The sequence below is a fragment of the Anas platyrhynchos genome, chromosome Z (assembly GCF_047663525.1).
Source record: "Anas platyrhynchos isolate ZD024472 breed Pekin duck chromosome Z, IASCAAS_PekinDuck_T2T, whole genome shotgun sequence".
Lineage (NCBI taxonomy): Eukaryota > Metazoa > Chordata > Aves > Anseriformes > Anatidae > Anas > Anas platyrhynchos.
This window is the reverse complement of record NC_092621.1, coordinates 72,549,756-72,576,083: the sequence shown is the minus strand read 5'-3', so window position 1 is coordinate 72,576,083 and position 26,328 is coordinate 72,549,756. Positions and strand designations below refer to the sequence as shown.

The window sequence follows — 26,328 nt, the reverse complement described above, 5'->3', positions numbered from 1 at the left end:
TCCCCCCAACTCCTATTTCCCCCACCCAACCCTGTCACAGCAACGTTGCTGCAGAAGGCTCTGCAAGTTTTCTCCGAGCTTCTGCTCAAAGGGTCTTCTTCCAGCACCTGCTTGGTTTTGGTATGGAAAATGTTCACCGAAGTTACAAAGTCAGGAAATCCTTGAAACCTACAGAGTATCATTATCTTCTGATGCACAGAAACCTCTTCTATACTGACCTAGATAAATGAAGGGCACAGAAATACAGAAACATGGACACATTGCATATGTGCACGTTTCTACTTATTTCAGACAATGAGCTGAAAATGCTTAAAAAAAAAAAAGAAAACCTGTAATCCTTCAAACAGTAAATTGGTCCATGCTTTGCGACAGTGACCTACTTCTAGCTGTTTTTTCCTTACAGGAATTTACAAAAAGGAAAGATTCTATTATTACTATTTTTAGGAAGACTGATATAATTATAAAGCTGGCAAAGGGCAAGTTGGCCTCAGCCAAAACTCTGGTGCGAGAGAGGTGAGACGGGGCCCAGCTGCGGAGCCTTTCACGGAGCAAACCTGGGGCTGGGACCTCTCCCAGCCAGGGACTGTAGCAGCCAGCCTCTCCCTTGGCATGGAGCCTGCACCAAAGTCTCCCGTGGAATTTGGAGGTACCAGGGAGACTGACACAGCCCCACGCCAGTTAAACCAACCCTCTCAGACCTCTCCAGAGATGTGGCTCCTCAGCTGTCCTGGTGGTGCACAGCAGAGATGAGCACTGCCTTCAGCACAAGCTCAAGACTAAGTCTTGTCCAGAGCTTCTTGAGTCTTTCTTGCTTCTGCTTCTCTGAAACCTAACAGGTTGTTTTAATTTGGGGAAAACACAGAGGTACATTCTTGACTAATAATTATTCATCAAAAGCATGTTAGGAGTACTTCCCAAACTGGGAAAAGGACAACTGGTTGTGGTCTGCCTGCAGACTGTAAGTGCTGCATGCCTGGCAAGGACAAGGACAGCCAGCCCCACTGGAGGATGAAATGTCCAGGCCAGGCAGCAAGTCGGAGGAGTAGGCGTGGAGACAAGGACAGGCATGCACAGGCATTTTTTAAAGATGTTTAAAACTTTCAAAGTCTGCCTGTACTGACCAAACACCCAGAACAAGACTAGCAGAAAGCTCCACACCTGAGCTGGTGAAAATAGATCCAATTCCCCTTCAAAAGCAATTACCAGAAATTCTAGAGTTTTATTCTGTACCACAGCATTCAGGCTTGTTCCTTCTACCAGTTTTGGGTCACACAACTCAAAAAACGAAGGCAGAAAACAGCGGTGTTTTCAAAGCCAAAATACAAAGCAGATATTAAAGCTTCGACCCAATCTGTGAGACGACTGTGCCCAGAGAACAGCCACCAAAAGATACACCCCCCAAAGATGGGTTCCCCACCAAAGAATGATGTTCTTCTAAGAAAATGGTGTTGCTACGCGTGTGAAAGTCAGAATTGGGGTAGCCAAAATGTAAGGTGTAAAAAAAGAGACGTCACCCCAGCACCAGCATTTAATGGAAGCAAATGCTGGATGGTGGGGGATCCACGGTCTGCAAAAGCTGATGGGAGAGTGGGTGAATTCATACACGTGAACGGCATGAACAACATCACCCTGTGAGGATGCCACTGCTGCGCTAACTGCCCTCACTGAAATGAGCACAGGTCATGACTTCTTCCACTTTTGCTGTTGTGGTTTTCCCCACAAAGATTTCAACAACTGATGAACCATCATCGTGCGGACAAAGGTCTCAGTATCCTGGTCACAAAGGAGCCTGTTTGCTGGGAGGAACGCAGATCACGCGCTCCAAGATCCAGCGTTGCACAACTGATCTATATTCGGACAGCTAATTAATCAGGATAGGAATGATAAAGCCATATTTGTAACAAGTTATTTGCTAAACTCCTTTTTTTTTTTTTTTTTTCCCCTTGTGTTTTTAGGCATGCCTTTTATCTTCATTTACAAGTTGTTTTCTCCAAAGTTATTTTACAATTTTTTTAGTTGCCACTGTCTCTGCACACCAATAGAAAAAAAAAATGACAGGCTGGTAATTGCTACTATCCAACAGGCAAATTGATCATCTGGGTATTTCCTTTGTTACAACTTCTTTTCCTTGAATGAGCCTCAATTATGATGATGCTTAGGACTAGATTAATCCCTCCCACAATCTGCTTGGTTCCAGGGTAGCTATTTCAAAGCCAAGCAAGGCCTGATGATAATCCTCATTGATCACTCCTGAATTTGTACAGCAGTGTTTGCAGGACACAGATAATATTCCTGTCTGCAAATGTAATCCCTTATCACTGGTGACAAAGGCACTTCATCAACCGACTGCACGTGGCAACAGGACCAGGAGGTCGCACTGAGAAATGCACCTGTCAGTGGGGTTGGGTTCAGGCAGCTGGTACACACACAACGAGCACTCGGGTGACTGACTTGCTTAAATAAGTCTTGTTCCCAGGATGTGCCTTCACCTCCTGCATGTTTGTTTCCTCAGTAACAATGGAAGAAACCTCCTTCTGTGGCTGCTTTTGTGTTTCTTTCCCTTGGCACTGAGGTCATGCAGACTGAACAAGCAAACGGTGATGCTATCTTTAGTATAAAAGTTTGCAGATTTTTTTTCAGAACACACCAGTTCTCTGCTATAAGCTACAACATGGTAAGGGTTTCACATAAATCATTTTGTACGCTAACAGATTTATTACAATAGCACAATAAACACATTTTCATGTTTTCTTCAACTTTTTACAATTACAGATGGAAAAACCTGTTTGATCCAATTTTGTACAGTTTTGCCACCGTCTGGCTCTACCTGCAACCAGAACCTGCAGGTGTGGCCTGCAACCCTGCCTCCCATCGGCGACAGGGCACCAGAAGGGGCCGAGGAAGTGCCCAGCTGTGGTTCCAGCCCAACAATCCTGGCTCTGATTCAGCCAACAACTTAAACACAGGCCTAAACCCATGGGCAGGAAGCTCAAATGCAAGTAGAGTAGAGGGGACACTTATCTATCCATTATCAAAAACAGAGATTCAGATTTCCTTTTTGTACCATACCTGATCTGGAGTACTGGAGTATGGAGTACCCCATCATTTTTTGTGGCTTTGTAAGCACAATTGCCTTTTTCTGTTTTTTTTTTTTTTTTTTTTTTTTTTTTTTTTTTTTTTTTTTCTTTGTTGTTGTAACCAGGCCAGCTACACCCCACACTTACTAAATGAGCACACATAATTCACCAGGAATGCAAGATTCACATTAACTCATCAGAAGCATTGCCTTAATTAAATAATTATGGACTTTTTGACTGTCATGCCTATAGCAATATTGTAGGAGTTCCTTGTAACCCAAAAATGAAGGAAGAAGTGCAGAAGTACCAAATGGATGCTACTGACAGTTACTTTCTCCTCTAATGTTTTGCAGGACTGAACACAGTTGGAAGACCAAGCTCCTTCAAAGTTTCCTGTTCTCACTTTACCCTAGACTATTAACCCTAATTCTTTCAATCTGGTATTAATAAATCTCTTTGAAGTACAAAATGCGTTGCTGTTTATCACAAAACAGGAAATGTGGGCTAATTTGGAGAAGCCCTTTTTATTCAACAGCCTGTAATTTACATTCATTAGCTAAACTTTAAAACAGGATTCATGTGGTGTCTCACCAGCGAAATAAAAATATACTTCTGTAACCACAAAATAGACAGAAGTGTGTCAGAGCACAAGATGGCTCAATGGCTAATCCGGAACACCACACAGAACCACACCAAAACCTCTGGTGAATCACTGACATGCAGAAAATTGTCAGTAGGACTGCCCTTCAGCCTTCCTGTTCTTCACACTGTACGTTTGGATTCAGTGTAAGCAAAGCAGCTGATGTGATAAAAATAGTCATTAAAAACATGCATGCCAGAAAGGATCTACTCAAAAACTCTGGCAGTGCAGTGCGTCTTATGACTTTGCTTTTTTCAAGCATCACAGTTGAGAATTCTGCTTTTCAGCATTGTTAAGTCCTGATGTTCTCATCTGTTTCCATAATTTCTTGCAGGAAGTGGAGGAGATGAGGAAAAAATATGGCATTTCTTTAGATATCACTTACATATTTTTGATTTAGAGATCAGATTCATTTGTTGAGAAATTTTGGCAATTTGTACAGAGTAAAAGAAATCCTGCTGCGTATTATCACCATATCTTGTTGAAGTGGAAAAAAGGGACTGGTAGCAGGGAATGCTTGGTTTCTTCTTTTTTATTTTTTTTTCTTTCCATTTTTTTTAAGGAAAAAAAGATACTGATGGCTAGTTAGAAGCAGTGACATGCCTTGCCTGAATAGGGACTCTTTTACTACAGCAAACGGCTGGAGAAAATAAAGAAAAAAAAATAGAGAAAAAAGAAAAGAAAGAAAGAATCTAATGCCTACTTTAAAGCTGACTTAGCTGCTATTTATTTATTTTTGGATAATACCCAGGCAAGTAGTAAGTCAGCCTACCGTTCTGAAATGAATGACAGAATTTATAACAACTGTGAGCAAGAACATCTCAGGGAAACTGCACTGAATTTATACAATAAAACTGACACACAAGTACCTGAGTTATGAGCATTTTTAGAATAGCTGTATGCATGCATTATATGCACGGATTGAACCAGTGAGCACACACACACAGCCTCTGATACCATTATCTGCGTGCACATGCATGCGAGGCGTTCGTTCTGCATCTGCTGTTGAAGCACTGGGCTGTTGAAGACACTTTTCTACAAGGTGCATGGTAGATACTCAGTAGGTGAATTCTGAGGAGGGGCTGATGGTCAATTCCATCCAGCAGAAGGTGTGGCATGCGATTTTGTGGGAGGGCAGACGTCGGAGGAGGGACGGGAAACTTGGGTGCCAGTTTGTCCATTAAGACAATTTCTTGTTACTGAGAGGGTTTCCTGATCTCCCTTTGGAAGTCCCAATGCCAATGCATGAGGAGAGCAGAAAGAAAAGTTTTTCACACAGAAGCTTCACTGGCAGATTTCAGAGTCAGAAGCTGTTCATGACAGATCAATTAGAGAGTGACCAGTTATCCTTTCTGGAGCACCACCTACGGCTCTGAACAAAATTAAACCTTATGGGTTCCCTACCTAAAGCTTAAGCCATCTGGACAGAATACAAAACACACTGGAAAGTCTAGAATAATAAAAAAAAAAAGACAAAGATACCTTTAAAACAATGTGCTAGCATTCTTCTTGTCTTGCTCCTTTAAGTGCTGCAAAATGGGACAACTCAGAAGGATCCAATGGGCTGTACTTGTAATGAACATCAATAGAAAACAGAATTGGGTAGCTATGAAGGATGGTGGTAACAAAAACACAACGACTTAATGAAATTAGTTCTTTGCTTTCAAGCTTACACTGTCCTTTGCTGAGTGGCAGATCATTTATAAGTCAAGGTTTGAAACTGCTTATTTCACAGCCCATTGATTTATGGGTGCCAACGTTGCTTTCACGATGGCTGGATATATATACGGAGAAAACGGTCTGGAAAAATGAAAAATGCAAATTCCAGTTTCACCACAAACATAAAGAACAGCCAAGCAGAAAAAGCAATGATTTCGGGGGGAAAAAAAAAAGAAAAAAGAAAAAAAAATGTGAATTACGAAAGGTATAATTCTGTTTAAAAATTTATGCTTGAAAAATGTATCTGCAGTAGGAGCCTCATTTGATCATCCTGTTTAACTCTGCTGTGTTTCACCTGAGTGTGCCCTTGTTGAAATGTCAGTAGTTTGCCATGTTTTGTTAAGCCTGCTACCGCTGTTTTTTCCAGTGTAAGCTCTGGAGGGGGCTACTGACAGATGGGCCATGTTTACAGTATTTCTGCAACATCTATGGCAATGAATTTCTGGCAATGAAGTGCCTGATGAATAAACATTTTTTTTTTTTTTTGTGGGAGACAAAGAGGCAGCAAAACTGCTAATTATTTTGTGAAAAGATGTACTGTTTGCAGTAAGCTGTATGTCTAACAGCAGCTACTTGGGCACAGGAGTGACAGATCTGGGGACTGATTCTTATGCCTTGCTGTACCTACCCCTGGGAAAGCAAGAAGTAAAAATGAGAAACTCCTAGTGTTCACCTGAACAGCATTTGCTTCAAGTACTGCTGAATAGCTCATCCTGAAGCAGGGTGAAGCTTGGTTCATTGATTTGACTTTTGTGTGACTCCCGCAACCAGTGGCTGTACTGGCTCAAGCAGCTGCTGCAAGCCCAAGGTGCCATGTTTTCCAGTTTCAGACTGCGCTCATTGTGGCATAAGATGACTGTGAAACCATACCTTAAATGATTTTTTAAAAATAGATTAAAGAAAATATTGGATGGAAGACCTGGAGGTGGAAATACTGCCTCTTCACAACAATGCCACACGTACAGCAGGCATTTTTTACATCCCATCTGTATACAAAAATAACTCTTCCTTTTCCTCGCGTCACTTTTGTCCTTTCTGCTAAATGTGTGCACAAACCTGTCCATGGGGTACAGAAGCATAAAAAACAGCACACTGTGTAGTACTGGTGTTGGTGACAAAACAGCATATGAATATACCACTCAAGATTGTGGGGCTACAATTTTCCTCTGAATTTTGTGGGAAGATATCAAAAAATCCCACTGACTGAGAAGAAAGTGCTCCAGATTTACATCAATGTAATCAGGGCAGCAACGTAGCTCTGAAGAATAAAATATGGGAAGGTAGAGCTTTTACACAAACCTCGCTGTGAAATTTCCTAAATGAATTTTAACTTTGGAATCCTACTGTCACTCAGCCCATTATGGGTTTTTGCAATTAACCTACAATACAGCTTGATAAGGGAGGAAAAAAATACAAATCCTGAACACAGTTTAATGTTTAGGTTGATGTATTAAACACTCATCTCTTTACTTGCTAGACTGCCTGGACAAACCCTAGAAGTTCCAGGGAACTTTCTCAAGTTCCAACTTGAGAAAGGAAGTTTCCTAGAGAGATAAACAAACAAACAAAAAACATGTAAGTACTTTTAAGCGACTGGTAATATTGGATGAAAATGTTATCAGAAGCCAATTGACCACAAGGTCAATGGAAGATTTTACATTCAGAATTATACAGAATAAGGAAAGAAGACCTTACTATCTTTGTTTATTCTGCAGATGAACTCCATCCCCATGGAGGCAATTACCAGTTTGTCCATTTTTATGCATGCAGCTCCACTGACTGCCACCACTTCCAACCCCCAAATTATCTATTTGCTACCATAGCTGATTATCTCCACATCAAAATTAAATCACTACTTTAACAGTTATCATAACAACATCTTTAAGTAAAACCCTTCTCTGTTTTTCTCCGTCCAAATGTAGTTATTACTTTCTGTTCTCATAAAACAAAATGTTTACCAAAAAATTACTTCTGAGAGAAAGGTCAAAGTTTTCAAGGGATGGGAATTATAAAAAAAAAAAAAAAGATTTCTAAAGTATGAGCAAAGCAGATGGCCACATTCTTCTGTCTTTTATCCTTGTCCTCAGAGGGGAATTTCACTGCAATCAATAGTTTTCAAAGTTGCATAGGAATTTGCTGGGAATCTGACTGGTTTGCTATGTATTTTTGGCTATTTCTGAAAGAGCACAAAAGTTACTCCTTGCTCTGTAAGAGGACACTGCGTTGGTTAAACATGAAAATGTACAAAAATGGCATATGCTGGTATCTCTATCATAGATAGGCCAATAGATGTGCGCATTTGACAATTCCTGGTAACTGAGAGAGAAGCAAATGTACTCAAACCAGATGAACCCTTCCATCATATTTGCCGTTTTTTGACCCCCTTGCTCATCACTTCCCACAGTTCTTTGGCACCCGATGAACTCCTGACCTGCCCACAGTTCTGAAATGTATGTGTTTTTGCCACCTAGATTTGTTATTAGAACACAAGTTTCAAAGTATGTATTGGATACACAGGCCTTGCACAGATTTCCAGGCCCTCTATGACCTTCCTCAAACTTGCAGAGCAAGAATAACACTTTTTTTTTTTTTTTTTGTAGAGATGTACCTTAAGGTTATGCTAACCAGTAGTGCTCGGTAGTGAGAAAGAGATAGGCCCACACCTCCCACAACGAAAAAAAAAAAAGTGTCTTAAGAACGTTGCTCCTCTGAATGAATTTACACTACGCTCAGATCTTTAAATTTAACACAGAAATCTCACCATGTTTTGGGGTGTAGTTTTTAATTTAATCTAACTCTGACAAGCACAAGGCATACTGAAACAGCAGGCCAGTGAAAATGCAGGGATTTAGAAATCAAGTCAAGATACTGCAACATACACTAAGAAGTTGGGAGCAAACTGCTGCCTCACCTGTTGTCATGCTGTTGCCTGACAAAATGCTTTGCACTGAGGTTCAGCCACAAATCTCTAAGGCCTCCGAATCTAAAATGACTGAACAAGAGGAGAAATACATCTGCAGGATTCTTTGCCTCTGTGTCTGTCTGGCAGGCACCTTTTGGCTCAGGGGAAAAAAAAAAACACTGTGGTTTAATGCCTCCCTGGCACTAATTTTATTGCTTTTCAGAAGCCTTTTTTTTCTTTTTTTCCTTTCCTTTACTACAGGACATGTTGCTGTGGTTGTGATGATCCTCAGGTTTCATGACACGATCGCTGCCTCTCCAGCTAAGCCTGGAGCACAGCAATAAACAGACTCTGTGATCACCAAACCCAACATCCAAAAAGAGCCCCCTGCCTTCAGGAGTGGAAGGAGGAATTCAGCTTCTTCGAAGCAGCAGAGCCAGGGAAACTGCTTCTGTGACCCGAGGCTGTGTCATACCTAGCAGACACTTTCAAAAGATAAACTCCTTCACAGGGAGGCTGCTCCACCTGCAGCAGCACTTTATTCCTGCTAGTTAGCCTTTCTCTTCTGAGATAAGAGTAATGGAAAGAGATGCGTATCAGGGAAGGTACTCACCTCCCTTTACAGGAAAAGCAGATTTATGACTCAGCTCACTGGGCTGAGCTAAAGAAATCAAGAGTATTTGGAAGGGATTATGTTGCCTTGCATGCAGCAGCTTGTATTCCTTAAAAATATACAAACCGATGATCGACCCGAAGGGAGGAAGATGAACCAGGAGCAAGTTCTACTCTTATTACAGCTCTTACTTGGTGGTACCAGAGCACTTCACAAACACCGATGAATTCAAGCTCACAATACTGTCTAAATACTATATCCACTAAATACTATATCCGACAGAGGAAAACTCAAGAAGAGAGCTATTACTTTACCCGTTGATAGGTTAGAAACCCAAATTAGAAACAAAATGCAAGGCTCCACCCAACAGATTGCATATGACAACTAACACTTGCACCTTACTTTGCAGAGGATGCTTTGTACTGGGCTTAACCAGCAGGGTTTTGGTAGCAGAGGACTACAGGGGTGGTGGGAGGCCAACACCTGCCCTGTGCCACTCACAGCCACTTCCAGCTGGCTCCAAAACTGCCATAAATAACCCACCGTGTGCCAGAACTTCAACCAGAGAAGTCTGTGGCTCCTCTGCTCACAAACAGTTCAGAAAGAGCAGCAGCTGCCAGAAGGCGAGGACACGGGGATGGAGGCACCGTTAGGGCCTGCATCATGCCTCACCTCACCAAAGGGACTGGCAATGTCTGGGTGTAATGTGGAAAAACCAGAGTGAGTGGAGACTCCGAAGAAGGGAGAGAAGGTTTCTGTTAAATTTGAGCCTGGGGAAGAAGGCCCTTCTTTCCTGAGCATTTTGTTCAATTACTAGTCTTTTTTTTTTTTTTTTTTTTTCCCTTGATATCCATATTAGTTATCAAAAACTTTTTTTAATTGGCAAAAAATGAAGCAGAATTCCCCAGCTCAGGACTGTTTTGCTCACAAGGTGCTTACAAGGTGCTTGGCTTGTTCTTAAGTCCTACATGCTAAGAAATCAGTTGTTTAAAAACAAGAGTGGTGGAGAAAAAAGCAGAAGAGCATTGCTGCTTCTGGAGCTGCACTGAGTCCCACTAAAAAGCACATTTAGATTGTTTCAAGCATCCTGTGTAAGCATCTGCACAAGGTGAGAATGGGATGGAGGCACAGACATTGCCCAGCTAGACAACTTTCAGCCACCAAAACAGGCTCAGAGGTAAGCTAAGGTGAACTGTGACAGTGGAGGATAAAATCAGTCAGTGGGAGCCAGTACAAAGCAGATGCCACATCCTAAATTCAGACCTTTGTTTATTTCCTGATAACTTCCCTGCGGAGATATGCCGCGAGGGTCTTCTGAGACCTCTTGTGGTACACACTGCCTGTCTGCCTGTCAACTGTGCGAGAGACCAGGTATGTCCTCAGACTTCTTATTTCCTCCCAAATTAACCAACTGGCCATGCCTTGTTTTCTTCACGACCACCTGTGTGGTCAGAAAGCGTGCCAGCTTCCATTTTTTTCCTCTCAAAGCAGCTCTGTGAAAGGCTCAGGGACCTGTCAAATTAACACAGCCTCGGGGATGTGAAAAAGATAAGGAGCATTTTAGACTACAGCCCCCACTTTAACTGAAGCTATGCAACTCCTGAATGGAAGGGGGGAACCCTATTTGACTCACTTGCTTCATTTGATTTTACAGCTGCTGCACGGGGTTGCAGAAGGCTGATAAAATCTGTTTTAAACAGACAGAGTAAGTCCTGCCAGCAGGCTAATATTACTATTCATCTACTGCCTGCTTCCCTCATTATTCTCCCTTTTTGGAGATACGTTGATAAGTACGTTGCCTTCCTGTTTATTAAAGCATGTGGCAGTCTGATTTTATTTAATCAGCCCTTGGCCTATTTTCTAATTAAGGGAGATAATGTAGGCTCGTTTCCTGCCACAGTGAACCTGGCAGGGCATAGGTTGTCCTCAACTACCACACTAGAATCCAAGATTATTTGCTATGTCTGCTGTTGTCTGGCAGCTCCTCCCTTTCTCTCTGCCCAGCTGAAGACAAAAGTAAAGACTTTTTTTGTTTGTTTGTTTATTTATTTAATTTTTTTTTCCCTGAATTTCCATGCTGCTGACACCCACCAAAGTGGGAGACAGGGAGATGAAAGAAGCAGGTGGGGCTTCGTCAGATGGCTCACACGATGCCCTCCCAGTGCAGGTGGAACAGTTTTCTGGAAGACCATGAATCCCAGCTAAGTTTGTAATGCTGCATCCTGTGATAGCACTAAGGGCAGTTTTGTGAAGGGAGGGAATAGTGGAAGGCAGGGGGGAAGCACACACCAGTTGGAGCACATTCCTAGCCTGCTCTCCTGATAGGCTTCAGTCATTACACAGCACGTACACGTACCACCCCTGCAACAGCTCAGACTCCCACAGAAACACTTTGCCACGCTTCCAGGAATATTTAATACCATCTCCTTGTGCCTTTATGTGGAACGATTGAAAACCTGCCTGGAGATGGTTGTGGGCAACCTGCTGTAGGTGACACTGCCTCCAGAGGAGTGGGCTGGACTACAGGGTGTCCACGGGTGCCAGCCAGCCTCAGCTGTTCTGTGCTTCTGCAGGAAAAGAAATCCCAGTGGTTCTAGCACTGCGTAAATGAGCTGTGTGATAAATACTTTCCAAACCCTGACCTGTGGAGAAATGTTGCCCTGATCCCTTTTAAAGTTGGCTAAACGACCACAGTGGGGGTTTGTAGGTCAACTGCTTTCTGAATTGTCCCATGCTTTCACTTCTCTGTCTACACTTTTATTTTCATTTAAGAGCAACAGCAAAAGTGTTTCAATTTCTGAAGTCTTACTTTTGGATACAGTAAGTTTCATTTTGATCCACCTCAGGCCAAAAGGAAGTGTCTGGTTTTGTTACGCTGTTAATTGTCTGAACCTCTGTCTCACCTCATCTGTTTCACTTAGATCCAGATCTAACACACGCAATACTTTCACAAACACCTACTTAGAGATTTAAAAAAAAAAAAAATCCCATTTCACCTTTATACAGACCACTGCTCCCTTCACATGTATTCAGGTGTCTGCTATGAGAACCATGCTGTTACTAACTAGTGAAAAAAAAAAAAAAGAATAAAACTATATAAAACATAGTACAGGAAGGAGCAGAATAAAAATGAACTTTTGAAAAATGACAGCATTCCCCACCTTGCATTTTTCCATACAAAACACATTGCATTTTTATCTTTTGACTGAGCCTACTGAGCACCCCACAAATGCTGCAGCAGATGGAACAGATCTGTGGTCAGAGGCAAAGTTCTTCCTTTTAAATTGCCTGTGTTCAACCACTGACCTTATTCCCAGAGGAAATCCACTGCAACAAGTGTGGGAAAGGCTCAGTGAAGGGCAGCTGAAAATTTCCTAGAGCTTTCTCCCAGACCTTAAACTTACCAAAGGCTCTAGTTCTTTGCGGTCTATCAGGTTGAGCTCTGTCACAAAGTAATAAAAATGCTTGTAACAGGTATTGATGTGGGCCTCGGCCCCCATAAGGATGATACGGTCAAAGTGATGAATGTAGACGTGAACAAACACCCGAAAAAGCCGGCAGAGTATCTTCTTGCAGATCTGAAGGAAGTTCTTTGGAAAGGGAACACCTGTGAATAGAGAAGACAGGGTTGTCACAACCATCCTGTCATCCCACGACAACGGCTTTGGAGCAAAGCAGAAGTTTGTAACTACAAAAGAGCCTATGACTTCTTGGGCTTCCTTTCCAACCCATGAGATCACTTCATGAATCTGTTTAGCCTACTGCTAGCACCAAAGGTAACCAGGTACATAAGCATTTCAATGGCTCAAGACCAACAGGTACAGGATCTTTTTTCCCTTAGTAGTTTAATGGTGGAACAGCCCGTGTTGTAACATCCAGTGATTTTCACTGGATTGCACACTGTCTCATTGACACCAATGGTTTCACGTCCTGACGTGGCTCTCACATACTTTTATAGACAGTTTGTCATAGAAGTGATAGACTGTCTTCAGTGGCATGTTCACCATGGCAGATTTAATAATGAAGAGAAATTAAAGGACCATTCCCTTTGCTTTCACCTTCGTCTCAGTTACGCGTACTGCTATGACGGCTGTTTTATAGAAAAGCTCGAAGACCCGCATGTTTTTGCAGATACCCCAAAACAACCGTCCCAAAATAACTTGTAAGTTAGACCGCTCTGCAGCTGAAGACTCCAAAGCAGCAGCAAAAGCAAGATTTGCAAGTAAATCATCAACAGTCCACAGTGTAGCACTAACAGTGCCTTCAATGCTCCCTTTCATTAGAGACTTATCTATACGGCACTGTGTATCATGGAGCTGCCACAAAACCCTGAAGGATTCACCTCCTTCTACGGCTGTGCCCTGGACATGATGACTTCAGTGTCATCCTCAAAACTCCAATGCTACTTTGCTTTTTTGTGTATCCTCCTGATTTTTCAGTTATATTCCACGTGTTAGTCAGATCTGAACTACATAACTGTAGTTATTACTTCTTAAAAAAGAAAAAAAATCTCATAGCTTATCAGCTCCATAACCACTGGAAGACTGGCTCATGTTCTCAACAAGGAAAATGTTTATTATTTGCAGAAGGAAGATGGAGATATTAAATTAACATTATAACAAACTTTATAGTTTTAAAGTTTTAGTATCCTCTTACATATTGCTCAATACCCCTCAATACTCTATACTCCTCGATACTCAGTTGGTGAATTTTTATTATGAGGACATACAGTGAGAATTTCAATGTTTAAAAGAGAATTTTAAACAAATTGTCAGCTGTGGCTGTAGCGCTCTGGGTCCCAACAGGAAAACACGCCTTACTCTGGACTCCCTGGTCCCATGCATGTCGGTATCACAGGGTGAGGTGTATCTGTGGCTGATGTGAGCAGCACTATGCATCTTAACAGACAAGTGGGGAAGCCTCAGCACTCAGATGTGTCCTGATGTCAGTCCTGTGGGCAGACCCTAAAGGTACACTCCATGCCAACTAGGAGTAGGTCTGAGCAGAAACTATGTTTAGGCCCAACTAATCCAAATAATTCCTTAGTCATCTGGAGGAACCTAACATTCCCTCAAACTAAAATGAAACAGCCTTTTATGCTATGCACACAGCAGCCTACACAGAGTACGACACAAACAAGCACAGCAAGACTGCAGACCCTAGTCTGCAGCAAACGCAGGATTAAAGGTCTGAGCGTGTGAAATCAAGAGAGACATCAAGGAAGCTCTGATGCTCTTTTTCTCACACGTTTCCTGAGCAGTAACAACGACCAGCAAAGCAGAACTAATGTACAGTCAATTAAAGAAATTCAGTTTACTACACTGAGGGACAAGGTATGGAAAGTGGGAAGGACAAGACTGGAGGGCAGAGTTCACGCCTACTATTCATTTAACAGAAATGCTCAGGATATCCGTGAGCTACATTCACGTTTGCCATCGCTGAGGTACAGATGACGTGCCAAAGTGCCTTGGTTTCTTTGGCCTGTGCTGGCTCATTGGAGGCAAATTCTTCTGACATAATTTCGGGCAGCTTCAAAGACACAGCCCAGCCTTCTTGCTCCTGATGCACAAACTAGGGTCCAGAGAAATAACTGCATCTGTTGGAGCACAGTTACTTTACCTCCTTCAGAAACATTTGCTTTTGGTTGTCACATCTAATTGTAGGAATTAGTTCATCTCAAAGCCAAAGTCAGTATCTCAGGCCACAGAGAAGGAGGCCTAAATGCTCAAGCCATGAGCTTAGACATCTCTAAACTACAGAAATCACAGTAGGTACAGCTGTCTTGGCAATATTTGAATCAAAATCCCACGCAATTAGCCAAACACCTGGATTATTAAAAGTGAGATGTCATTTCCAAAGGCAAAATTAATATATCCAAAAGATGTAACAGAAACACCAGTTAGTTAACCAGGTGGATCACATTTCTTCAGGAACAGCTATATCAGCAGCCTGATTTACAGTTTTGTTGATCTACCCAAACCAGAATTTTAAAGATGCCCTCTAAAAAATATGTAACACTTAAAAAAAATGGGGCGGGGAGAGTTCCTTATGTTGTCACTGCAAGCTGATCTGAGCAAGGAGGGCAGAGTTTCCTAGGCCAAAACATGCACGCCCCAAGTGCAGAACAAGCAGGTCCATCCCCAGGGGCTGGCAAGAACAACACTGTAATGAAGAAGGTCCCACTGCTGCCACAGCTGCCAAAAGCAAGCCCAAGACATCAGACTGGCAATAGGCACATCCTTGCAGTCCATGAAATTAGACAAGAAAGGTGGCAGAAATGCCATCTCAAAGGAAAAAAACATACCTAATACAACAGAACAGATCCTGAACTGAGTTACAGCAATTTGAACCCAAAGTAATGCCATCAAGACTTGAAAAATCAGAGTGAGCTGGTTCCAGATTTATACTCTGAGGTCAGAATTTGGCCTAATGTTTTCTTCCCACTGCAACTGTTATAAATAAATCAAATACCGAGCGCAATCATTACCAGTGACCCTTGGGAAATGACTAGCTTAGATTTAGATCCTTGACTTGCTGAGGAGCCAACAGTCCTTCAGCTGAGCAATAGTAGCCTTTGCCTTCTCCCCCCCTCCCAAGTCCTTTTCAGCATGCAGTCTGTGTTTCTTAATTTGTTTCTTGGATATTTGAAAAGAATTAAAAAAGCAGTGTCCAAGTATTGAAGTCTGAGTGCTTACAAGAAAGATGACCGTCTCCATATCTGCAAGGTGATAGAGACAGAATGTAAAACCACCAAATTAGATTGCTAAACCATGTTATTAAAAGGCAAAGGAATACAGAGATGGCAGTGATTTTTATTTTTTTTAAAGCTAGCTGCTATTTGCTGGGAAAAAAAAAAAGTATTTCTGGATGCATGAACTGTCAGCCTTGACTCTTCTGCAGGCTAAGACCCAGTGCTGTTGTATGAGAAGAATGTAACAGGAGGATCCTCTTTGTTGACCTGGAGCTCAAAACCCCAGAGCTCCTGATAATGTCCCAGAAAGGTGACAAGTTACGGATACGCTCTCAAACATCCCAGTCATGCCATGCAGGCTCCTTTTCTTCAGGGTTATACATGCAAATGGAAAACAATTTAGTGGAGGATAGACACGTATAGCATGTCCTCCTGAACAACCACTACGCATTTTGAGGCCCTGCTTCCCAGAACATGGCTGAACATTGCCCATAGTAGAGAATAACCTTTTTTTCCTTCTCTCTGTGCTTCTGCACAGCCTTGTTGTTGTTTCTTTTGTTCCTTTTTCTCCCCGTTCCCCTTCCCTTTAATTAAACCATTCTCATCTCCAACCTCGAGCTCTTTGTGTTGTATTTTCTCCCGCTTCCTCTTTGAGGAGGGGGGGGTGAGAGAGCAGTTGTGGTGGATCTCAGCTGCCCACCCAAGTAAAACCACCGCAGCTGTGCAGAGGAAAGGATCAGGAAATGTGCTGGTCACTGCTCACCTGAACATAAGCCAGCAGTGTGCCCAGGTGGCCAAGAAGGCCAGCAGCATCCTGGCTTGTGTCAGGAGCAGTGCAGCCAGCAAGAGCAGGGAGGTGATCGTCCCCCTGTGCTCTGCTCTGGTGAGGCCGCACCTCGAGTGCTGTGTTTAGTTTTGGGCCCCTCACTACAAGAAGGACATCAAGGCCCTGGAGAGTGCCCAGAGAAGGGCAACAAGGCTGGTGAGGGGCGTGGAGAACAAGTGCTGTGAGGAGCGGCTGAGGGAGCTGGGGGGTGTTTGGTCTGGAGAAGAGGAGGCTCAGGGGAGACCTCATTGCTCTCTGCAGCTACCTGAAAAGATGGCGTGGAGAGCTGGGGGTCAGCCTCTTCTCTTCTCTACCTTTCTTAATTTGCTGCCAGCAGATTTGTTCCTTTGCCTGCGTGAGCCTCCAGACCTAATCCCTTTCCACCAAATGGACATTTAGCCTAGTGTTGACACTGCTGGCCTGTGGTCTCATTTCTTTGAGTAATCCACTTACATGGCAACAGCAAACACTGTCAAGGCCCACCTCTCAGGAAACTCACTCTAGAAAAGCAGTATTGTTACTGCTATCTGCTAAAAAGGCTTGTGCAGTGTCCACCAGTGAGTTAATGGCCTGTTGGTTTAAAACACGGAGGTGTTTTCATGTTGTGATGAAGCCCTGTCAACACAAAACCTGTTCTTTGTGTGACACAGAATATCAGTGGGACAAGAAAGAGATAGAGACCAGATGTTAAAGAAACTAAATTAGGCAGGGATAAAAGAGGGTGACTAAAGGTCTGAGATGAATACAGCTGGCAAAGAGGCTCCTTCTTTTGACACAAAACCATCATGGCTCCCCTCACCCCAGTATGTGCAATGACCTCCCCCAGAAGCAGGTGAGCACTGCAGGAAGTGAGTCACGACGCATTTTTCTCCTTGCTGCCTTTTTTTTTTCTCTAGGCAAGAGGAAAAACCCATGCAGTCGCAGCAAGCTGGCGCTGAGGAACAGGCCATGCTGCTCGGCCTTTCTGCCTGCAACGCTGCCGTCGGCTCTGGGCTGGCTCACGCTGCTGCCAGCAGCTTGCAACGAGAGATAAATCTTCCGTGATGCCAGATCCACGAGCACTTCTGACCTTCTGTGTTTGTGCGGTTTGAAGACTCACTTTACCCAAGGGAAGATGGTAAGCCCTTTGGCAATTGTGCACAGAAATAGCACTGTGCATTTTAAGGTCCTTTAGCAGGCCACAGTCATAATTCATCCTTTTTTTTTTTTTTTTTAAACACACATATGGGAAAAGTAGGGGGACTCCTTTCTCCACCAGCAGAAAGACAGATAAAATACTACTGCAAATGCTGCTTAAAAGCATGCCACTGTGGAAAAGTCGGAAGTTTTTCAGTTTAATAACAGAGAAAGACAACAGTGTTATCAGAAACCAACAACGTCCTCCCTCTGTGTTTTCCTCCTCCTACCCCAGCCCCAAGTACAAAAATTTGCAAAAGATGCCCTCAGTGGTGGCTAGAAACTTTGCTGCAAAAACACCTATCCCAATCCAAGCACTTACCTCACTGTGTGCACACATCAGAGAATTGTTTGACTCCTTGCACTGCTCAAGCATCCAGCAGCTCTCTCCTCTGCTGTACACCAACAAAAGGATGATGGCAGCACATTTTGCCATTTAATTAACTCCACCAGGTGTCTTAGAGGCAGGCAAATACCTGAGTACACAAACCACCTGAACTGGACGCCCTCCTGCTGCCTGTCCCAGGCAAGGTGAGCTCTGCCCCAGCCAACAAACAGGCCAAGAAACCCATTAGGGCAGATCTGCAGGCCCACAAGGCAATAAGGAAACCGAGGGCCATAAAAAGCAGCCGAATCGTGTTTGTGTGGCAGTGCAACTCATCAAACACATCTGTCTGCCCTGGAAGAGCCACCTTCACCATAGAAACAAAATGAGATTTGCTGGAGCTCTGCATTTGGACAACTGTGTATGGCATTAATATATACACAGTCTAAAACAGGCTTGGAGATGCATCGGAGTAATTTATGGCTCTCCCTGCCTTAGCAGGGGCTATATTACAGATCAACAAAAAGCAGCCACTTCTGGGGCAGAAATTGCAGTCGTTTGCCAGAGTAACATGTGACAGCTTGGGGTGGGAAAAGAGAGATTAGCAACTTGCTGAGTCAGTGTTAGAAAAAAGAAGGTACTAACACTGGAGCCTGACTAAGGCATCGGTGGAAAAACTTTCCTTCCCACCTGGCACAGGTCTGTTAACAGCTTCATCCCTACAGTACCTACCACAGCCTGACAATTTCTGGGTAATGACGTGGTTTCAGCATCCCATGCTGAGTACATCACCGCCCAGCGTGGCTTTCATTTTTATTATTAACTTCTGATATTTTCAGGACACAAACATTCTGGTGTCCCATTTATTTCACGAGAACAGGCTGTTCCGAGGGCCCCTCTTGGGCTTGCTGCTGCTGTACGAAGAGGCAATGTGAAGCATTACTGCAAGCAGCAAGCAGCTTGGTCTTTCTTGGAGAAGCACTGAGACTGAACAGCCTGCTGTCCCCAGCACACGCTGTGTGCCAGCATCTAACTAAAAGCAGAGGCCTTACACCTGCCCAAACCTACGACATGACACGACGTTAACAAGTCACTGGATGTGAAAGGTCAGCATGGTTAATATCACTAAAACAATGTTTGCTCTCTGAATGACTGCTGTGTTCAGCTCCTTTCCAGGGGACCATTCAGAAATGTTCAGAGCACAAACAACTCAGATCACAGCCCTTGTGTCTCTCCCAGGGCAAACCACTTTCTGATCCTCTGATACCTGAGCTGAGCTAGGAGTCAATTACCTGCACAAAGGTATCTTCAGTGTATATTGACAGTTCTTCGGAAAAAAAATATCTGTAAGTTTTACAAAAGTAATTTTTCTCTGCAGTACACAGAGAATGCAGAACGCAGCTCTCTCCCATGAGACAGGGAAAGAGAATAAAACAGCAGCATGCAAGGGAAATTCAGTGGGAGACCAGGAGTCCTGGTCCAAAAAACTAAGTGAAAGCAGAACAAAATCCAGGTCCTGACTCCGCTCAAGTTAACCCTGACTTACAACAGAGCAGCCTCGAGCAAAGCCCGGTGTCCTGAGAGAGAAATCCGCAGGCTGGCAAGCAAAAGTCCGTCAGGGCTTCCCAAACTTCTTTTAACTACTCGTGCTTTTATAACACCACATCCGGGGGTAACATAACAGATGTTTTTTACTACTCTGCTGTTACAGCTGCTGAAGGAGTTGTAAAATCAAATAGACCCATCAGCTGAAGAGACAGCAACCAACCCAACCTTCCTCACCTGCACACAGGTCTGAGGCTGCAGCCTGAGCAATGCTGCCCCCGCTGTCCCCTGCCCCTTCCCCTGCTCCACTGGGACCTCTCCGTGCTCCCAAATTTTCCTTCTCTCATTTTCTTGGAACTGCCTCTGTAAAAGAGGTCAGCCTCTCCCTCCCTACCTTCCTCCTCCCCTGAAAACACAAACTGATGTGGGTAAAGTCCTGCTCTTAGGAGTGCCTCTGCTTTCTGCAGTAACATGTTTGTCAGGTAAAAGGAAGCCCATTTTCCATCCTGCTGGAATAGGAACCAGAGCACACTGGACTTCACTCTCACAGAGGACTGCGCTACCCGAAGCTCTAGCTGCACACACAAGGTTTCAGGTTATGTCTACAAGCACAAATCCACACACAAACACAGCCATGCACGTTCACTCCGTGGAAAAACAAAACAAAACAAAACAAAAAAACAACTCCTAACAGGTTTTGGATCCAGTGTAATTCCACTATAGGAACTAAGTCACGCAAACAGAACCTGAGTATTTTGATTGCATACACCCCAATAAGACTACCTCTACCCTTAATGCATGGGCCAACAACCCTTGGGTTTATGAGGTATGCAAAACCTACAAAGACGCTACTATGATTTAAATAGATTCTTTCAATAGGTCATAAACAGGTGAGATCTGTCTCTTGAAATGCCTGGGGCTCTGGCTGGTACCTGGAAACTGAATGAAACTTTACAGCTAATGTCATTGAAAATGGGTCTGGAGAATCAGTGAGCAAGAGTATCCTCCTTCCTTTAAAGCATTACAAAGCTAAGCAGCATAATATTATTTTAACATCACTAGCAAGGAGAATTACAGAATTAGTTTCAAAAGTTGCATTAACTTGACCTTAACCGAATACTTTTGCAAGATTAATGCACTAGTCAAAGCTTTTAATGAGCATACATCAATAACAATCAAATGTTCCACGGGACGAATACTTTTCAAACGTAACAAATAAAAGTAGTAATTTAAAACATACCTGCCCCAAAATAAGTTGTTTTGCTGCATTACCAAATTCAAATGTGAATGGGATGCACCCCGATCTCAGCAGAGTAAAAGTTTCTCTTTAAAAGACATTTCACAGGGTTAATGCACTCTCCATCCTTCCCTAACTCATCCTCCAGCGTTCAATTCCTGCTCACCACTGCCTCAAATATGAAAGATTTTTGACAGCCTTGAACACTACCTTTAGCAGAAACACCTCAGACCCCACTAATAATGGGCAGCATCAGAATGGGAGCCACTGACAGACCATTTAACTAATATATAAAGAACATTTCTACTTTGCAACAGCTACAGCTGCATGAACTCTTCCTGGGGTCTTGAAAACTGCCTATAAACATTTTCTGCGATTCCATTAATGCCTAGTGAATGCCATAGAACTGAAAGGAAAATAAGGCAAAGATTATTTTACTTTTGTTTTCTTCCACTGAAGCTCTCTTTCCAACTTACATTACGTTTATTTCATGTAGAAGAAAACACTCAATATACCTTAAGATTCATAATTGAAAAGCCCAGAGAAGGGCAAAACCAAATCCATAAAGTGTGTCTCTTTATGGTATCTGCTTTCCACACAAATTAATAAAATCCTTTTTTTTTTGTGTAAAGACCATTTATTTCCATTCCATCTCACAGACACACAATAGATATCACTTACCCTTCTGTATTTCCTTTTACCTTGTATCTTAAACTGGTCGGATCTTAAGCTGTTCAGATCCCCAAGCTGATTTTATTAGGCAAGGACAATTTAACTGAAAGTGATGTATATAGTGCCTTTTTCGTTGTTGTTCTTTTTAGCACAGCTTTAGAAACCTACAGTAAGACTAAGTGCACTTAGTCTAGCAAGGGTAATCACTGTAGTTCCGCAACAAACATTTTTCTCTTTATTGCTGAAGAGACTGATTTATCTGTTTAACATTAATCATCCGAGGAGGAAACATTCATTCATCTTATGTCTACTCTTTTAAAGTCTATATGTCTATATGTTTTTATCTATATGTTTAATGTAAGTTTACACGATCTCTGCCACTGTGCATATGGTATTCAACATCAATCACCTTTTAGGTTTATGGAGATTTATACGGGCACGCTGTTAACTAACATAGCTGGAAAGCAGACTAAGATGTGGAAGTATAGATAAAACTTGTGTGTAAAACCTGACAAAGAGTTGGCAGCTTTATGTATCTGGACACCTAAAATCTCCTGTCTGCAAGGCAGGATGATGAGAGAGTGTGGTCTTGGCTCAGCCATTATCCTGAGACATCTTCAAGCCGGAGGCAGACAATAGCACAGGTTCCAGTTGCCACCTCTGCAGTGTTTGCAGGCTTTGAGTCTCCTTGTTCAGGATACGAGTACCAATGAGCTAGGTAAGATTCAGAGCACTGGCACCTGACAGTGCTGCTGAAGAGAAGAACTACGCTAGCACCTGGAGTCATGTCTGCTGTGCATTTCAGGAAAAAAAAAAAAAAAAAAAAAAAGACAACCAAGAACTGGGTAGGGAGCTCCAAGCCACTACAGATTCATTTCACTGGCATGCACTCACTAGCACAGGTCTGACAGGTCAAGCAGCTGGAGCAGACCTTCAAAAGGGTTTCATTTTTGTATTTTGAAAAGTATCTGCAGGTGCTGGGCTCAACCTGTCTCTTCCATGGAACAAAAAGCATGAATAAATCATAAAAAAAAAAAATAAATTGTTATTTTCTTCATGCTTTCTCACAAGACAGCTGTTTAAATTTTTGATTCCTAAAATCCTGAAGACAGCATCAATACTACTTGACTGAAGCCTCTTCTCGCCCCAGTGAGGATATCCAGTTGAATGTTTCTTAAAACTCTAGGTCTTCATGCTGGCAAATGGGGCAGCTTGACAACTGATTCTTTACTGATGTTCCAGGAAGCCGAATGTTATGGAAATAATGTCTAATGGGGTGTAATTTGTTCAGAGTGTGTTTTACAACTGGAGAACTCCACCTGTGATGCATGATAGAGACCAACTGGGTCCTGAGATCACATGCTCGAGGCTCCGTGCCTTTTTTTTTCCTCCTCTCTCCGAAATGAACTCAGAAGCAGGTGTAGTTCTGCTGAAAGCAAAAGCTTAGCGTGGTCATGGAAGTGGGACTGTTCGGAGAACAATAAATGTCAGCACACACATGTATTTTCAGAGCAGGGAATTAATTGCTAGTAACTGCAATGAGATAAAACTGACAGTCTGCAAGGACCAAATACTTGACTTTCTCTACTTGGATTGCACAGATCCTGGTCAGGATGAGAGAAAATCAGTGAGCAAAATATTTAATCTTTAACAGTAGCATAGTATGCTCTGTCAGTGCACTGCAAGAGGCTTCAGCATGCAAAGTGGAAGGATGGGAAGAGACCCAGTGATGTGCTACACATCTGCAACACAGTGCCTCAACCTTCAAATACACAGAGGATCACTGAACCTTCAGAACGAGATTTCTACAAATACCAACTAAGCAACTGCTCATTTAGACAACGTATGCTTTAGGCATGTGCATTCCCTGAGATCTAATTGCTAGTAGGGATCTGGCAGGGAATTAATGTATGGTATTTAAGAACTAACACCTGACTCTATGGAAAAGAGAAACTTACTGAGGAGTGTCTGTGGTCCAGCACTCAGATTGAGCATGGATGGATCTGTGCTGGGAAATACACTGACATTCAAAAAATAATTATTACAGACTGTGTTCAAAAGAACTGCTAACTGAGGGTAAAAGCCTGGGCTGAATACAAACGGTATGGAAGAGAGAGGGGACTCCATTTGCCCCTAACAGATTGATGCTGCAGCATGCAGTGCTCTTCAATATGTAGGGCACAGAAATTCACTCAGTAATTTCTGTATCAAGTCATACTTTCTGGCTTTACTATGGTTGGGAATTCACTCATTTCCCAGAAATAACACCTTCTGTGTTACTGAAACATGATAAAATATAAAAAAATCTTCAAAAGCAGCATTGTGTCAGTATGGACAGCATGTTCCTATACATTCTGACTGACTTTGGAAATTCCAAATTTCTGGTTAAGTAAACTGAGCTAAGTTTACCCTGAACCCCATGGATACAACTGCATTGCTCACCATGGACATGAGGTCAGAGCTAGCCTGTTTATTTTTTCCTTGAAAGAGTCACCATACAGAGTCTGCCACTCCTGGTCCTGATTCAGGGAACTTTTTCAGTGGGACTGCTCCCTGGACAAGTACTGACCAAGCTAATTGCTTGGTGAGCATCCAAACACTGCGAAGGCTGCAAGACATTCAGAAGCAACTGACTTCATCCTAAAGCCTCTTCAGGAGCTTAGGAGATCCTGCTGCTTTTAGTGAGCATGGGAAACTCTTATGGTGCCATCACAACTGCTCCTACACTGGCATATTTTCTGTTGTAGCACGTAAACTCTGGGAATCATTTGGTTATATGAAACATTGGGATGATTTTATACACACATATACACAAGTAGACGTATTGCAATGTTAACTGCAAAGTGTGAGTCTTCTTGATTCTGCTGAAAAGTCTGAAACATGGAACACTAAGGATGGTATCCAAAATACCAAAAAAAAAAAATTGTTTAAAAAATGTGTTCTTTTGCTGTTATTAAGACAGACTGAAGGTTGCCTTTTAACTTGTGAGTGAGTTCTCATGCAAGATGACTGAAGAGCAGAGACATCCCACTGACCCCCTCCGTGTGTTCATCCATTTGGAATTTTCTAAGGACTGTCCCTTACCAGAAACTCTGCGATGGTGTCACCTGGAGCTCCTTCAGACCCTCAGTGAGTCACATTTAGTCCCAACAAAAGTTTTGACACTGCTGTGGACAGTACTGCTTCACAACCAGGCTAAGGGAAGAGCATATTAAATATAAATAAAAGGAAGCTCTCCCTGTGCATAGATCACGAAGCAGCATATATAGTCTGTAACACTTTCGCTTCCTAGCAGGAAGCTTTAGTTTAGAATAAAAGCTGCATCAGTCCCTGAAGCTGAGATGTTTGTGGCACCTTGCCAATTCCAGAAATCTGTTTAGAAACTGTGAACATCTCGGTCTGACAAAAGACATAAAAAACTAACCAACAGTAATTTTTCTTAAGTGCTTTTGGGTCTGGTTTACATACTTTGAATGTGAGGATTGGCAAGACAGCAAACAATTCCATTAGCTTATTCTTATTGTGCATACTGAAATTGCCATGAAATTTAACTGCTTCTACAATCCACTGAAAATAAAAGGTTTACGATTTCTGGGTGATCCGTGTAGATAAATGCACCTCACTCAGAAATGGAAAGAAAAAAATAAGGTTGCTCCCATCACAGGATTTGGAAAAAGGAGAATTGTAATTCTACACACACACACAAAAAAAAAAAGCCCCGGGAAGAACAAGAATAATTATTCTGCATTGCGACTTTCCACATTAAGCTTTTGCAAAGACGCTTTGGAGCTCCCATTTTGATACCATGTGAAATGCCAAAGGACAGTTCTTCTTCCAGAAGTGACAAAATTAGTCTGTACACAAGCCCATGATTTATTTTGGACAAAACTTCCTATGATTGGTGCTTGGACATGTCCCAAAAAAAAAAAAAAAAAAAAAAAAAAAGAACACTGTCTCCCCCCAAACAATTAATCAATCAAACAAATGTTCTCATCACCTGTCTTTTACTGTGGCAAAACAGATTGCCTGACTGAATACATCAAAAGGGGCAGGTGTCCTTCAAGAAGTCCAATAAATTCTTTAACAAGATGGTTGCTTTGTCCCTGTAAAACTGGAGGAACTGCTGCGCTGAGTGATGGCAGCTGAAGACTTACCTTTGTAAAATTGCAAAGCTTCTTAAAGTAATCTTAGTGCACAACATGAGGTGACAAGTACAAGTTACATAGGATGGCCTACTATTGCAAACATCTCTCTGTGTAGCGTTATAACATTTCTTATCTATTACCTCATTTGAAAGTCTAACATGAGTATCAGAAACACAGATAATGCTGATAGGACAACAACAACAACAACAACAAAAGCTGTTGCAGTCAGTGTACCACTGCCTTAATAACTCAAAAGATCCATTACACTGTCACATCTAACAGAGATTTTCAGCTTAACACCCCTCAATCTGTCTGTCTTCCCTAAAACTTACAGCCCAGGCAGACACCCCATGCAAATGAATTGCACTTACTGCCACCTACCTCGCCACTTCTCTCGCATAATCTGCTACTGTTAGGGTACGTACGCCCAACCTGTTTCCTGATGAACTGCAGTCAGAGCTGGCACACCGTGCCGAGCTGGGAAGCGTGTCTGTCTGCCTGGCATCACCACCAAACAGCAGTAAGCTGCCAGACACTGCCCAATGTGCCTGCACCAAAAACCCTGCTGGCCTGCATGCCTCTCTTCTGTGCAAAGAGATTACAAACAGCCGTGGGACAAGCAGGGTTTTACACAATGGCAGAATTGCAGCTTTTCTTCTGTGCCCCATGTAGGGCTGCAGAACTCCACTGCTGACTGTCAGCAGTCCCACAGTGCATGATCTCAACCTATTTTCTATTTCTCAAAGAATACATAGGGCCA

At 42.7% G+C, this 26,328-nt stretch overlaps 1 protein-coding gene across 19 annotated transcripts in view; it reads right to left on the bottom strand.

Annotated features, from left to right (window-relative positions):
* The window catches only part of MOB3B (MOB kinase activator 3B), a 100,479-nt gene that overhangs the window by 13,903 nt on the left and 60,248 nt on the right, over positions 1–26,328 (bottom strand). For 18 of the 19 annotated variants that reach the window (XM_038170612.2, XM_038170614.2, XM_038170613.2 and 15 more), the window contains one exon: positions 12,356–12,558. The exons of the other annotated variant lie outside the window; for it this stretch is intronic. In XM_038170612.2, the coding sequence (XP_038026540.1) occupies positions 12,356–12,558 (203 nt within the window). The remainder of the gene's footprint in view (positions 1–12,355; positions 12,559–26,328) is intronic. 19 annotated transcript variants of the gene reach the window in all.